The 16,301-nt window shown below is 38.7% G+C and overlaps 1 protein-coding gene across 1 annotated transcript; it reads left to right on the top strand.

The window, feature by feature from the left end:
* The first annotated feature begins 5,147 nt into the window (after positions 1 to 5,147).
* Positions 5,148 to 15,827, top strand: LOC143292674 (lipopolysaccharide-induced tumor necrosis factor-alpha factor homolog). Its single transcript, XM_076603179.1, has 5 exons — positions 5,148 to 5,254; positions 6,687 to 6,777; positions 9,069 to 9,250; positions 11,132 to 11,253; positions 12,255 to 15,827. The coding sequence occupies exons 2-5, from the start codon at positions 6,711 to 6,713 to the stop codon at positions 12,361 to 12,363; spliced, it is 480 nt and encodes a 159-aa protein (XP_076459294.1). The 5' UTR covers positions 5,148 to 5,254; positions 6,687 to 6,710; the 3' UTR covers positions 12,364 to 15,827.
* Positions 15,828 to 16,301: the final 474 nt, after the last annotated feature.

Raw genomic sequence — 16,301 nt, forward strand, 5'->3', positions numbered from 1 at the left:
ACGAAAATCAGCTTTGTATCTTTTAGATACCTGATTTATTCTCATCCAAACACTATAATGGTGTGGTTTTAGTTTCCAACAGCAGTCACATACAGAATTGTAACTGTTGCATTATGTGTGACGAGAAACACAAAATGACGTAAGCTTTGGGTCAGTTGAAATCTTTACATTGATGAACCATTAGACTAAAATCAAATAGGCTTCTAACTGATTAAAGTGTGTGTGTAAGCACAACAAATATATTGCAGTTAACGATACAGAGACATGATTTAATAGATGTTTAGGAGCAGTTGTTTAAAAGGGACTTTGCATTTACAATTTGAAATGAAGTCAGGCATTCTGCGCAGGTCATTGAAGACTGGCAGGTTAGATGCGAAAAAGGCGTCTGCTATACAGCTTGTGCGTGAAGCAGTATCTGAAGCCAGCTGAGCACTTGGCTACACTGAAAAGATCAGAGCAGTACAAAACATTTCCAGTCCGCAAAACAAGAAAGAACTCATGACCTTTCTAGCATTCATACATACCCAGGAAAGTTCTTGTCAAAATGGCTGATGAAAGCAATCCACCCAGGAGGCTCACAGAGAAAGATGTGGAGTGGTCATGGTCAGACAAAAAAGAAATGAGTTTCCAGAAAATAAAGAAACTTGTGACTGAAGCACCAGTACTCAAGTACTACGCACGCAGCAAAACAGCTGACATTGTCAGTTGATGCATCATCAACAAGACTAGGTTGCTGTCTGCTGCAAGAATGATAACCAGTTGCTTATGCGTGACGTGCTCTCACAAAAAACACACAGAATTATGCACAGATAGAAATGGAAACTCTGGCAGATGTGTTTGGGTGTGTGAATTTCCACACGTAAATATGTGTATGGAAGAAAGGTAGATGTAGAAACTGACCACAAACCACTAAAGTCGATATTCACAAAGCCACTACACAAAGCACCTGTGCGTCGGCAAAGATTCATGCTTCAACTACAGAAGTAAGACATCAAGGTAAAATACAAACCAGGAAAGGAAATGTATGCAGCTGACACTCTCAGCAGGTCATACCTTTATGAAACCAAAGAGGAAATGGTTCCAGAAAAAGAAATCAACTCAATCAACCCAAGGTCATACTTGCCTATATCAGAAAAGAAATACGTACAGTTTCAAATAGAAACAGCGAAAGATGCAGAACTGGATGTACTGAAAAACCATACTGGTCCTTCAGAGATGAACTCACGCACACACTGATGGTCTGAGATTTAGAGGTTTCAGACAAGTTGTTCCAAAATCACTTCAGGCAGAAATGCTTCAGAGAGTTCATGCATCACATCTTGGGATTGTGAAATGCAAAAACTTTGCAAGAGAATGCATTTTCTGGATAGGGATGTCATCACAGATTGAAGACAATGTAGCATCATGCAGACATTGTGCTGAGAATGCCAAAGCAAATCCCAAAAAAACCGATGATTCCAGTAAACATTCCAGATAACCATGGGCAAAGACCTCAGCTGATATCTTTGAACACCAGAAAACACAATACTTACTAGTCCCAGACTACTATTTAAAATGGCCTGAATTCATAAAGCTTGACAACCTCCGCACAGAAAATTTAATGTGTTATAGGCAACATTAAAAGTCTGACAGCTAGGCATGGCATACGTGATCAATTGATCACAGTCAATGGACCTCAGTTTTCAAGTGTAGAATTTGCAGATTTCATGAAAGAGTGTAAAATCAAACACATCACCACAAGCCCATACCATGCACAGGCAAATGGTCAGGTCGAAAGAATGGTTCAAACAGTCAAACACCTTATGACTAAGTCCAAAGACCCATTCACAGCGCTCCTGACATACAGAAACACTACACTTGACACAGGACAATCACCTGCAGAAATGTCCTTGGGTAGAAAACTCAAATCGACACTGTCAACAAGAGCAGAACTTCTCAAAACCAGAACTCATGAAGCAAAAAGGAATACTTTGACAAGACAGCAGGCACAAACTTGTCAGTCATTAAAGCAGGTAACCCAGTCATGATGCAGTTTGGTAACAAGTTGAAAAGGGCAGAAATAGCTTTCCCTCATGACACACCAAGATCTTATGTTGTCAAGGATGAACAAAATGTGATGTATGGCAGAAATAGGAAAATGCTCAGACCTACTCTTGATACCAGCACTCAGAGTGATGTCAGACCAATGTCAAACAGCAATGATAAAGGTGACATGAAGAGAGAAAACAGTGTAAAAATGACAAATGCCAAAGAAAAATTCCGGAGAGAGAAAGGCGAGAGAGAGGAAGTGACAGAGAAAAAAAAGTGTGAATGAATGAATGTGAAAGAAGCAGGAAAGAAAGAAGAAAACAGACTGAAAGAGAAAATGGTGATAGGTACAGGGGGAACACCAAGACAATCTATGGACAATGTAAATAATTTGCAGAGGTAAGACCATTACACTGTATCAATGAATATATTTTATTTGTTTTTCCTATCCGAGTGGATTTTTCTACAGAATTTGCCAGGAACAGCCCTTTTGGTGCCGTGGGTTCTTTTACGTGCGCTAAGTGAATGCTGCACACGGGACCTCGATTTATCGTCTCATCCGAATGGCTAGCGTCCAGACCACCATTCAAGGTCTAGTGGAGGGGGAGAAAATATCGGCGGCTGAGCCCTGATTCGAACCAGCGCGCTCAGATTCTCTCGCTTCCTGGGCGGAAGCATTACCTCTAGGCCATCACTCCTTTGGGCACAGTCTGTTGTTTATTTTAGTGTAATTGGGTTGATCTCATATGTCACGCTAAGGAACACTGAAAATATTATTGATTTTTGTTTTGTTTGAGAAAAAAAAATAAATAAAAAAATGTTTTAAAAAAAGGAAAAAAAGTGGATGTCATGTACAACTCCCATTAACGGGAAACAACCCAGGACAATAAGAATGTAAGAGTGGTCGAAGTGATAGCCCTTGGGGGACGAAGTTGGCGTGAAAGAACAAAGCTGACGCTGAAACTCCAAACTAATTTGATGTTGCCATTGAATGCATGGTCTACACGACCCTTGCATTGAAGACATACCACGGGGAGGTATTTTTGTTGAGGCGATAGCACGCATTTTTTCAGTTCCCAGGAAAAAGGACTTTTTGTGTGCACTGAAATCAACAGATTTTTTTTTCAGTTTTAGATAATTTGAGGCCGTGGCTGGAACAAGGGGGAGAGGGGGTGGGGCGGGGGAGGGGGGAGGGTGCAGGGGGGTCGGGGGGAGGGGGGGAAGTTGGGGGGGGCTAAGGGGCGAGGGGGCGGGGGGGGGGGGGGGGGGGGGGGGGCTGAGTGAAATTGTCACACCTCACCCCTTGTTTAAACTGAGGACTTAAATGCTGAATGGGCAATGGATTCCCTTAAAGTCAGAAATACTATAACATCGTCGTCATCCCAGCTGACATTCGGTTTGAAGGGTATAGCGGCAGCACGGTGTTGAATTATTCAACTGAGTCACAGGGACAGCAACGGAAATGTATGTCAACAATCCTGTGTCCTGTGCCATTTTCAAGAATAAATAATTCAATGCATCAAAAAAAGAGAAGAGAAGAGAGAGAGAGAGAGAGAGAGAGAGAGAGAGAGAGAGAGAGAGAGAGAGAGAGAGAGAGAGAGGACTGTTGCACCATTCATTCCAATATTCATAACTGCCGGCATGGCGGGTGCTTTAACCCCTCAACTGCTACTGGTATCGCTTGCCAGTAAACTGAGGCTGTCGTCTCAGTTCAAGTTCAGTTTCTCAAGGAGGCGTCACTTCGTTCTGTTATGTATCTCTACTAACACCATGCTTTCATTTTATTTAGTATTGTATAGTGTAGACCCTATTCAGGGCGGGGACTGGATGTAAAAAATCACACCAGTGCTTATCTATTATCCTCGAAATAAAGAATTTGTCTTGTCTTGTCTTGTCTTGTCTCTCTCTCTCTCTCAAACATGCGCGCACACCTGACCATGCAGTGGGATCCATGAACTCACTCTTCTTTGATTTTGTGGTGGAAAACTTTGAATGAAGGTAAACAGGCCGCCACATGACTTAATACAGACGGCGGACTCGAGGAGTAGCCTGATTGTGGAAGTCCTCCACTGAAGTGAACAACGATCAACCGGTGCTTATAGTCATAACTAGCTAGGAACAGCAGAATTTATACATCAGTTGGACTCTGACACACCGACGCCAGCTTTTTTTTTTTTTTTTTTTTTTTTTTTTCCCCAATGAAAGAAGCTTTTTTGTGCGGAACTTGTGACAATCCCTGCTACAACCACTGGCAGCCTGCTACTACTGATTCACTTAATTCACTACTGTTGCACCAAATCATCACTGTCATCATCATCACCATCATGATATTAACAATAAATACAAAACTTTTCTCAGAACAACTGACTCGGAGTTGTTCAGCCGTTTCGGCTACGTCTAGAGGGACAATCGCAGTGCACTGACATGAACGAACAACTTTATTTACGGAAGTGGTAGAGATGCAAGTGTTATGTGTTGCTATATGGAATCAAAATTTGATACTGTGTCCCATTACACCCTCTGCTATATCACAAAATAAGTTTTCTGTAACTAACTTCTATTCTGATTTAAATCCGAGTCCACTTTGGACATTATACGTCAGTGAACACTGTATATATCATTATATTATAGTGGGCATTTGTGTGCACATGTCAGATGAATGAGTGTGCCAGTTTATGTTATTTCAAGATTTTCTTCTTTTTTCTTTTCTTATAATTATGTGAAGTTGTCTTTGATAGACTCAGAAGAGACTTGGTCCGTCGAAAACGTAACATCTGGTGATATCTTGTTTTGGGATGAGAGGTAACTGGCCCGGTCGGTTGATTTTATCTGACGAAGGATCGAGTAAAACCTTTGCAAGAATACTTTGTTTACTCAGGAATAAAATCCAGGCACGAAAAAATTACCCCTGTGCAAAATTATTGGAGGGTAAAAAGTACGTTTTTCACCGGCTAACTTGGGGAAAGGGCGTTGGCTTTGTTATAAATGTAAAAGAAAATGTTTCATTCGCGCAAATTAAGTTTTTTTTTTACATTTGAGAATTTTCTGAAGTGTAGTATTTTATTTTTGATATTCAGCTGCATGGAACGAACTCTAAACACGCTGATCCACACGCAAACGCGTTTTCATTTTGCTTAGTTTTTTTCCACACGACACTTAAGATCCGGGAATCAGAAAGAGGCGAACGACTTCCTGGTGAGGGGCGCTGTCGGAAACTGAGTACTGTGTAAGTTTTCTGTCTGTGTGTAAAATTGTTGTGGATAAAATGACACATATGGATTAATTTATATCTGCCAGTTAATTTCACCTGTTTGGAACCTCTAGAATAACTCGCGTCACACAGGATTGTTGTTTAAAATGAGTCAAAATTACTCAGGAATGCAAGCGATCAGTATGTGGGGCAGTTCTTCGTGCCTTCCTGGTTACTTAATTGTGATTATTAACACACACACACACACACACACACACACACATCATTGTTTAAGATGAGTTGTTCGTTCATTTAAAAACTGGCAGCATGTAATGCTGATACAGTAAAATGTGTCATAAACTTTACTTAACATATTTTGTCACTGTCGCAGTCTTTCTGCAATTTGCAGCTGTTGTTTTTGCCCGTTGTTTTCCCTTAGGATTTTTTTTTTTTATAAACGAATTTTCAACATTCTGCAAAATACATTGTACACAGATTTGTAGATTTTAACTTGATTCCTTAATATTGTTCTGAATGATTCAACAACAACAACAACAAAAAAACATGCATCCTGCGATTGCGCAATGACATTGAATGTGAAAACAGGTGACAGGTTTGAAGTTGAACTTGAATAGGGTTAAGAACGAACATGCCCCCCTCATCCTCTCACCATATATCAAATATGATAATATTGACATGTTCCCAACATCCCCTCCCCCCCCCCCCCCCCCACCCACACACCCCACTTAAAGATAAAAGATTTCTTCCTTCCCCTTCTTCCATCACCCACTTCTCATTCATAAAAAAACAAAGCCTGTGTATAAGTTATCTTTGATGAAATATTGTTTGTTCCAAATGCAGTACAGCATCAAAAGAATACAAAAGTATAGATCTGAATTCTGATAATGATATTTTTAGAACATGACACACAATTTTGTCTCACCAGAGATATTGTTCCTGTTGCGAAAATATCTGAGTCAGGATTTGAAAATGTTTGTGTCACAACAGTGTTTGATGTAATTGATCATGTTAATGATAGAAATAAAATTGTGCTTCAGTAAGATATTGGTAAATTGATATACGTAATTTTAGGAAGAAAATTTCCTTTTTCATTCAGCTTACTGAGTAATGACAAGTATCAATTACCATGTTGTATAAAGTCCTGTGATTCATAATTATATTTTAACTGAATAAAGACAAAATACCTCAGTTTAGTTTGATAAAAATATGCCTTTCTTGGTGAGATGACCTACAAAAATTGGAATGTGATATAATCATTGATCATAATGATATCATATGTCATTTTACTCAAGTGTTGCATGGTGGAAGAAAAAAGAAAGGGAAAAGATTAATCAAGAATTTATTGTTTTCAGTATGATATTTAATGACATGATGATTACAGTTTGTTTTGATACATGTAGTAACAAAGTCATTGAGTCATGAGTGTTTCATTCTTTTTGTATTCCAGATATTTGCAAATTGATTGGCTAAAATGGCGGACGCACCACCACCACCTTACAGTACAGTGGCAGACAACAAAGCTGGGCCATACCCCCCAGGTAGGAGTGTGTAAAAAAAAAAAAAAAAAATTGCTTACGAGAATTGTGGGCAAATGATGCAGTATGTTTTTCTTGTGTACTTCAAGTTTTAAGGACTGAACACCTGGATCCAGAGATAAAGAACATTTCTAAATAAGTAGATCTGTACAAGATAATGATTTGTTTTTTGTTGTTGTTGCTTCATTTTGTCATGTAATATATTGATCAGTGGTGGAGACTCATTCAAAAATGGACATGAGCATGTAGGAATAAATAAATGTTGAAGGTACTGTTGACAAATGCAATAGGAGACATGAGATTTGTGTAGGATTTTTCTCTCATGCAGATGTGTTGCTTCACACAGTGTAGGTGTCGCTTCACACAATGTAAGTATTTCTTCGTAGGTTTTGGGGAGGTTCTGTTCAAGATTTGGATTTTGCAAGGGATCATCCCCACAGGCCAGCTCAAAAGGAGGATAGATCTGTTAGTGTTACACAAGCAGTGTTCATCCTTTCAAACAATGTAAAAATGTTACATGCCTGAACCCCAGTCTTCATTGTTTCACCATATAATCATTGTTATAAAGTTGCTCTCGTTTTCTCCGCATAGGCGGATAGTAAAACATACTTACCGTGACCCAACTAGTGCAGACTCCGGCAGGGGTCTGACATTCCTGTCCTGTGCAAACTACTATCCGCCTATGCGGAGAAAATGAGAGAACTACGGCCGATAACCTCCTGGAAGTAGGTAACGTCCCCTTTGTCCCCCTGGCTAGCGCCCTCTTTTTCCGGCAGCCATCTCGACACCTGTTCCTGTGCACTTCATACGGCTAAGTTTTTTAGATAGAAAATTTCCTCTGTCACAGATTGCACACTTTTCTTGATGTTTTACCATTGTACTCAATTATTGTCCTGTTGTATTGTATTGTATTGTGTTGTATTCTGTTGTATTGTAGGAGGAAGGTGGCAGAATGGTTAAGACGCTCAGCTGCCAATACAGAGAGTCCGTGAGGGTGTGGGTTCGAATCCCGCTCTCGCCCTTTCTCCTAAGTTTGACTGGAAAATCAAACTGAGCGTCTAGTCTTTCGGATGAGACGATAAACCGAGGTCCCGTGTGCAGCACGCACTTGGCGCACTGAAAAAGAACCCATGGCAACGAGAGTGTTGTCCTCTGGCGAAATTACATAAAATGAAATCCACTTTCATAGGTACACAAATATGTAAGCATGCACTCAAGGCCTGACTAAGCGCGTTGGGTTATGCTGCTGGTCAGGCATCTGCTCAACAGATGTGGTGTAGCGTGTATGGATTTGTCCGAACGCAGTGACGCCTCCTTGAGAAAGTGAAACTGAAACTGAAACTGTATTGTATCTCGTCTCATACTCATCGCAAGTTCTTGTCGTCAAACTAATAAGAGAGATTTTGCCTAGGAATGAATAGGTTGGGATTTTCTGAAATAATTTTTAATTTTGTGTGTGTGTGTGTTTGGGGGGGGTGGGGGGTGGGGGGGGCTTGGGCTTAAGTCTTCTTAGTTTCTGATAATTAAGCCTCCCAGTCTCGTATATGCAATGGTGTGCCACCAGTATTGTTGGGAACAATAGCTCTGCGCAAAGTAAAGCTAGACCAAAAGACAGAATTCCAGATTGATTAAAAAAAAAGAAAGAAAAAGAAAAAAGAAAAGGGGGTTTAAGGGAAGAGGGATTGATTTGTATTATTATACACTAATACAGTGTGTTGAGCGTTAATGTAGCATGACTGTTAGGTATAACTGTGCTAGAAAAAAATATTTGATTGTTTCTCCCAAAATTGTTAATTATATGTGCATTATAGTACATGTCAGCTCATTTGAATATCGCTTTTTAACTAGAATAAAGTTGAGCTGACATGGTCACAACAACGGCAGTTGATCAGGAAAATGTTTCATAAAACTAATAGTTTAAAGTAAGTTTTGAAATAGTGAAGTGAAAACTTACCAGTATCAGACTGTGTTGGAACATATAATGATCAAATAAATTGGAATAAATCTGAAATTTAGTAAATGTGAATAAATCTGAATTTACTAGCAGTTTTTATCACCATCTTTTTGAAAATAAGACTAAGAATGAAACTGCAAAGGTCAGCTTTGGTGGGGAACACAGGTCTTAAATTTAAAAATCGAAACTACGTCATATTTTCATGTATGCAGCCTTTAATTAATTTTACATTCAGGTTGTCTAGGGGTCGTTTTAACAACTATGAACTAATGAAGAAGGCTGTGTTTGGCATTATATTTGTACGCTGTATACATGGATACCAATGGCCTGTGTCTTACAGCGCAGGCAGGCTACCCGCCCCAGGGCTATGGACAGCCTACTCCTGGTGCCTATCCCCCACCTCAGGGGGGCTACCCCCCTCCAGCAGCTGGCTACGCCCCACCTCAAGGGGGTTACCCTCCGGCTGGTGGAGCTGCTCACAGCACTGTTGTGGTGACCCAACCTGCCATGACCATCGTTCAGGTTGGTGGAGTTTTGTTTGCATTATTCTTATTATTATGATTATTGTTATCATTAGCAGTAATAGTAGTAGTAATAGTGGTGATATTTCTATGGTCCTTACCTTGGAACAGAGATGAAACTCTCGGGGTTTTTACTGACATGGAGTCATTTGCACAACAAGCTGCTTCACTGGGTAGAGCTCACTGACAGATGGCTTTAGGCACAAATCATATGTGTCCTGTGTCATTCACTCAGGCTTCAGTTATGTGTATGTATTCACATGCATATTAGAGTCAGTTTTTCTTCAGAATTTGCTAGGAACAATCCTTTTGTTGCCCGTGGGTTCTTTTACATGTCCTAAGTGCATACTGTACATAGGACCATGTTTTGTTGTCTCATCCAAGTGATTAGCGTTGAGTCCACCACTCAAGGTCTAGTGGCAGGGAAGACAAAATCTGACAAGTGTGGGATTCGATCCAGTACCCTAAGATTCTCTTGCTTCCCAAGTGGATGTGTTACCACTTGGCCACCACTTCACATTAATGAGGAGTGAATGGGGATTAATGTGTGGTGGAACAGGATATATGAGAGTGGGGATCCATGGATGAGACTACTGTGAGGTTTGGAGTGAGTAATTGGGATGGGTGTGTTCAGTGTTGTGGTTGTCTGATGGCCTGTGTGGAGTGTGTGTGTGTACTGGGTTGCAGGAAAGGGGAGCAGATAACTGATAAGAATGGTGCTGACAGTTTTAAGAGAGAAGTTGGGGAGTATGTGGTGAGAATGTGTGTGTGTGTGTGTGTGTGTGAGTTCCTTTTACAGCTTGTGGGATGATATAGATATGAAGAATCAAAATTTCATATAAAAGTATCTTACTGTAAAATGAAGAAAAAGGAGAAGAATCCATTGTATAGCCATAAGAGACCAATCAAACTTGATTTATTTTTATGGCATAAAAACACTTCATGTTTTCTCTGATGTTGTTGTAAGATTCAAGAGAATCATTAAAAAAAAAAAAAAAAAAAAAAAAAAGCACTCACATGACAATATTGTTAAGGTCACATGAATGAAGTGGTCAACACCCCTTCCTATCCTGCCTGTGCACCATCCCTTACAATTTCTGCAAGGCATCTCAACACCACCCTTACAATTCCAGCAAGGCATCCGCTGTCCCGACACCACTCATACAGTTCCCACAAGGCATCCCGACACCACCCTTTTAATTCTTGCAAGACATCCTGACACCACCTTTACAATTCCTGCAAGGCATTTTAGACACCACCCTTACATTTCTCACAACTTATGTGCAAGGCATCCCAAAAACACCCTTGAAATTCCCACAAGACATCCAGACACCACCCTTACAATGCTCGCAACTTACACGCAGGGTATCCCAACACCATCCTTACAGTTCTTGCAACTTATGCGCAAGGTATCCAGACACTACCCTTACAATGCAGCCACAAGGCATCCAGACACTACCCTTACATTTCCCACTCCCTGATCCCTACCTCCACCAGGTCCTATCGGTTTCTACATTACCTTACCTCACCCATGGCCATGATTGCCGCAATCTTGAGGACAGAAGCAGCAAAATAAACATACTGTACACAGTATGGATGATTTTATCAACAGTAACCCAGGTTATAGTATTAGTGTTCAGAAAATGACAATGGTGATAATGAACTAATATGCTCTTGTTGTGACAATAGTCATCTTATTAATGGCAAGAAGTGTGTGTTCACTGCAATCACTATTAAAGTATTACATGAAAAATATGGCAGACACAATAACATAACCACTATCATTTTCTTTGGCTCAAGAGGAATGCAATGAACTGTTTTAAGGAGACCTTATTTGTTTAGTTTTTGTGTTGAATGTACTTTCAGCTGACCTTTATTGCAGACGTTTCATGAGTCCCCAGTGCGCACACAGTGCCCCCATTGTCGTGCGGACATTGTCACTGCAACTCAGTACGAGTCTGGAACATTCTCCTGGCTGATGTGTGTCATCCTGTGCCTCGTGGGGTAAGCTTTCCTGCTGGCTTTCAAGCAGTTGTTGTCATTGTATTGTGATGCCAAGTGTTCTAAAGCGGCACATTCGGACCCTTTACACATTAGTTATTGAACTTATTCTGTTGTGTATGGTTAATCTTTTTGTTTGCTTCGTTTTTAGCATTTTTGTGATTTGAGAATGCTTGTGTCCATGTTAGGAAATGGTCCAAGTTGCAGTTATTTTGTTTCTAATCTGTATTTTAATTACACATGTAGATTATCATGGGTTCTTACAGAGTTTGAGGTATATTATGACTGGTAATGTGCAAGATTAGAAGTATGTATGTGAGGTTTTGTTTCAATTAATTCATGTGTATGAGTTTATGATAAGAAGTATATGTGAGTTTATCTTTCAAATGGATGAGTGTATCTGCATGTTTTGCTGTGTGCGTTTGTGCATGCATGCCTGCATTCTTGTGTGTGTGAGTATAAAATGTCACATAGCTTGTTTTTTATATATATATTTTTTACACAAGTCAGTTTGGTATTACATGTGGATTGCTGAAAAGAATAGGTTGGTGAAATAGTGTGATGGTTCTGTTATCTGATACAGATATCATGTGGATGTTTTGATATGTGTCTCAGTGTTTGTGTGTGTGCGTGTGCGCACGCATATGTGCGTGCATGCTTGTATATGTGACTTAACTAGTTAAACGCTACATCAGGTGTGTCTCTTTCTAGAAAGTTTTTTTTTTTCTGGACCCAAGTCAGTTTGGCATTATAAGCAGATTGCTGAAAAGAATAGTGTGAAGGTTCTGTGATCTGATGCACATTGTGTTGTATTATACTTCTGTCCCAACTGAATTCTTTGTGTGAAATATGGGCTCCTGTCTCCAGGGAGAGCACGTCGCTACAATGAGAGCACCATGGATTATTCTATCTTTTCTTCTTTGTTTCTTCTGCCTGCAAGTGTTTATGTTTTCCTATCAAAGTAGATTATTTCTTGATATTATCCCATGGCACTATTTCGACAGGTGTCAGCTGGGCTGCTGTCTGATCCCGTTCTGCATGGATGGGTGCCAGGATGTGATTCACACCTGCCCCAACTGTCGCCAGCAGATCTCCCGCTGGAACCGGATGTAAGCTCAGCAACCGCCTGGAGAGCTCAACTGCTGCATGGGTATTGACCACCCACCTTCATGCCACTCTTGCTGGCTATTAAACAACACACAAAATTGATTGGGAGGGAAACTAATTTGATGGAGAGTTTGTCTTTTTTTTCTGTGTGTTTTAAAAAAAGAAGAAAAAAAAAAGAAGAATTACTTCCTGTTTTTTTTGTTTTGTTTTTTTTTCTCTTTTTTTTTTTCTTTCTTTTTTATGTGATAATTCTTTTCGCTCTTTTGTTGATGAGTGGAAATAACAAGTATAATCATGTGTGTCACAAAATGGTGTTATTTTGTTCTACATGACCTATGTTTTGACATGACCTGTCTTTTTTTTTTTTTTTTTTTCACAGACCCGTTTATTTTTTTTTCTACTTGATATGTTTTAGGTAAAAATTTGTATTTGTCCAAAAACTTTATTTGCTCATTTTAGTGGCATTGCTGATTCTTTGAGGGTTTTCTGCTGTAGTGATTTGTCAGAAGGAAACGTTAAAAAATGTGACCAGTCCATTGTTAGTGCTTAAACGTTTTTGTATATATGGTCCATATATACAGGTTTACTGTTATGCCCGTACTTTCTTCATGAAATATTGAAAAGCACTGTTGTCATTACAAGATGCTTTTTATTTCATTTTTATTTGTCTTTCTTATGTTTATACATTTGAGGTTGTTGAGAAGAAAGAGTGTTTTGGGTGTTGTTTTTTAAAATCTATGATTGTGCTTCTTTCTTTTTTTCTTTTTTGGATAGGACTTAACAAAATGGATACAGAATAAGGGACTTGGCTTAGAACAACAGGTCCTCTGTTGATGTCCCAAATTCATTTTCATTCTGACATTGAAAAAAAAAATCTTTCTTGATATGATTTTCAGTACAAAAAAGTTATTTTTGTAATTTGATAATAAAAAATTCATTTGTGTTCTCCTTTAATGTTCTATTGATATTTTTAAAATAAAAAATCACGCCTTGTATGTGTGATTGACCATTTTGATGATCATCATGCTAGATGTGATGTACTGTAAATAATGTCCTGTGTGTTTGGTGATAATCTTGTTAGATGCGGTGTATTATCATGCATCAGGTCAGTGTGAAAGGAAGGGAGAATACCTTGGTTGATTAGAGTGTGCTTGTGTCCTGCAAGCATTCATGCATGTGCACCAGTACCATCCACTCTCACATGCACATGAGCGCGCGCGCACACACATGCACATTCCACACACTCACACATAGTAAGACCAAGTAAAGGACAGACTGGTAAAATCTAGACTTTTCTTCTTGCCAGCATGTTTTGTACAGAGCCGGTCATTTTATATGACTATTGTGTTTTCCATGTGATTTCCACGTATTACAGCTGATATATAATCTGCTTTGACTGTGCATGAGGCTATAGTGTTTGCGTAGAAATTTGTTTTTACCATTTTGATTTGGAAAAGGAAAAGATAGTGGTACTTTTATTTTGAAAAATGATACAAATTTGAGCCCGTTATTGCAGCCAATTTATCATCTTCTTTGATTGTGTGTGAGGGGATGGTGTGTGTTAGTATTGAGAAATGTCTTAAGATTTGAATTAATACCCCCCCAAAAAAAAACAAAAAACAAAAACAAAAACAAACAACCCAAACAAACAAACAAAACAAAACAAAAAAACAACAACAAAAATCAATGGAACTTTGATGAATAACATTTTGAGCTGATGCACTTCTCATGGTAAAGAAAAGTGAGCCATGAATCTCTCAACTTCCCATCCTTGTATACCCAAGAAGGTTGTGGCTTTATTCCTGTTGCCTCTAGAAAAAAAAAAATATGGATGAGGTAGAGTAACACAAAGATGCCGAATTGAAAGGACCACTTTTAAATGTATCTGTCATTTTCTTTCTCTTTTGATTGTTTACAAGGCAAAAAAAGAAGGCATGATCTTGTTCAGAACAGTGAAATATGTAGCATGTATTGAATATTCTGGTACAAACATAATTATTATAACACTATTTATGTAATGCTCGGATATGCATGAACTTCTGAAACATGCAACAGCAAAAGTTAGGCTGGGTGTGTCAGAACTGGCAAATTGGCAGAGACAGTTACATAGATAAAAGAGAACATAATGATATATTTTTGGTTTGTCTGCTGTGTCAAATGTTCAGAGAAGGTGATTTACATTTTTGTTTTATGCTGTCCAGCTCTTGGTGAAATTAGATTTGAGTTTATTTCCTCTTAGATATTATCAGTATCCAGATAAAAAGTACTGACAGAAATATGACTGACGAAACTAAATCATGTTGCTTATAGCTCAAAGGGGCCATTTCAGGGCTGGAATCAGCTAAAAGGTGTATCAGGAATGTTTAGTGTATCATGAGCTAAATACCAGTGAAGTAAACAGTAGTTAAAACACATTTCTACTATGATATGCCAGTAAGTTATAATTACCAGTGTTAAAAGTAGTCAAGAACATGTTAATTCTAGTGAATTTTAAGAGTGATTGTACTTATTTTGTTTGCCAGCAAATTAACCATTGTGTAGAACATCTTATTTCTGCTCAGATCATTTAAAGCAGACAGAAAAAAAAATGTATGCTTTTGTCTTTGATGCTTCACAGTACATCGCTTTTCACTGTGTTCTCTGTAAATATTTGTGTCCTGTTGGTTATGGAAAATACAAGTAGGACCAAAGTTAATAGGCAGAACTATACAGACATCTATTATTCTTGGCCTTAACATACAGCATCATCTTCAAAATGCTCTAATTTACCTCTGTTTCTTTGTGTTATGAATTGATCAAAAAATGAAAAAGAGAGGAAAGGTACATGAGAACGGACATGTGTGAACATACATACACACTTACAGAGACAGATGTGCCTACTCAGCAGCCTTTCTCTGCACATATATTCACACACATCAGTTCTTTTCTCATAATTGTACTTACCATCAGTATGCCTTTTTGATACTTTTTATGGTCATTGTTTAAAAAACAACAACAAAAAAAACCCCTTGAAGAATGCTTGAAGGTCTGTTCACATGAAACTTTACATTTGGTTTTGTGCCCTCTGTTTTTGTTGAAATATGAGTATAAAATTTATCCAAATCAAGGGTTCTTTCTTCAGGTACGGCAACAGGTTACCCATGTTCGTAACATATATTCAGTGGTTTTTATTTCTGCTGAATGTGAATGTCTTTCCTGTGTAACACTTGATACAGCTGGCATAAGTGAATGAACTGCTGCATAACTCTTCCTTCCCCACCCTCTCGCTCTCTTTCTTCCATGCTTGTTTTTTTTGTTTAGGCCATATTACAACTTACAATTCAATATAGCTCAGTGTTTGTAGTATATGAGGAACTTTGGTTTTTTTTAAACCATGATTAACATACATAATTATATATATATATATACTTTTATTTTTTATTGGGTTTGATTTGGTTTCATTCATATATTAAAAACAAAATGTACATATGCTTGCTTTTCTATGTGTATATATAGAGCCAATGTGTGTGTGCAGTTGAAATATTTCAGTGCTGACACATGAAAAGAAAAAGATTCTCCTTGTGTTTTGTAAAAAAAAACAAAAAAAAACACACACCAAAAACCAAACAAACCAGCATTCATGAACTGTAAAAAGCAAAACCGAACAAACCAGCTCATAAACTGTTTTGGCGTTCACTTTAGCACACAAAGGCACTAACTTGTGTCATTTTTTCTGCTTTTAAAAGGATCTTGTTATTCATGGGCTGTGACCCCCAAGTTCACTGGAAAATTATACACATGTGCCAGTTGGCTTTTATGTGTCTGACTGCTTTTACCTTTGCCATGTAGGCAGTCATACTCTGTTTTTGGGGTGGGGGTGCATGCCTGGGTATGTTCTTGTTTCCATAACCTACCAAATGCTGGCATGGATTGTGGGATATTTGATGTGTGTATTTGATTTTTCG

Source organism: Babylonia areolata, chromosome 18, assembly GCF_041734735.1.
Source record: "Babylonia areolata isolate BAREFJ2019XMU chromosome 18, ASM4173473v1, whole genome shotgun sequence".
NCBI lineage: Eukaryota > Metazoa > Mollusca > Gastropoda > Neogastropoda > Buccinidae > Babylonia > Babylonia areolata.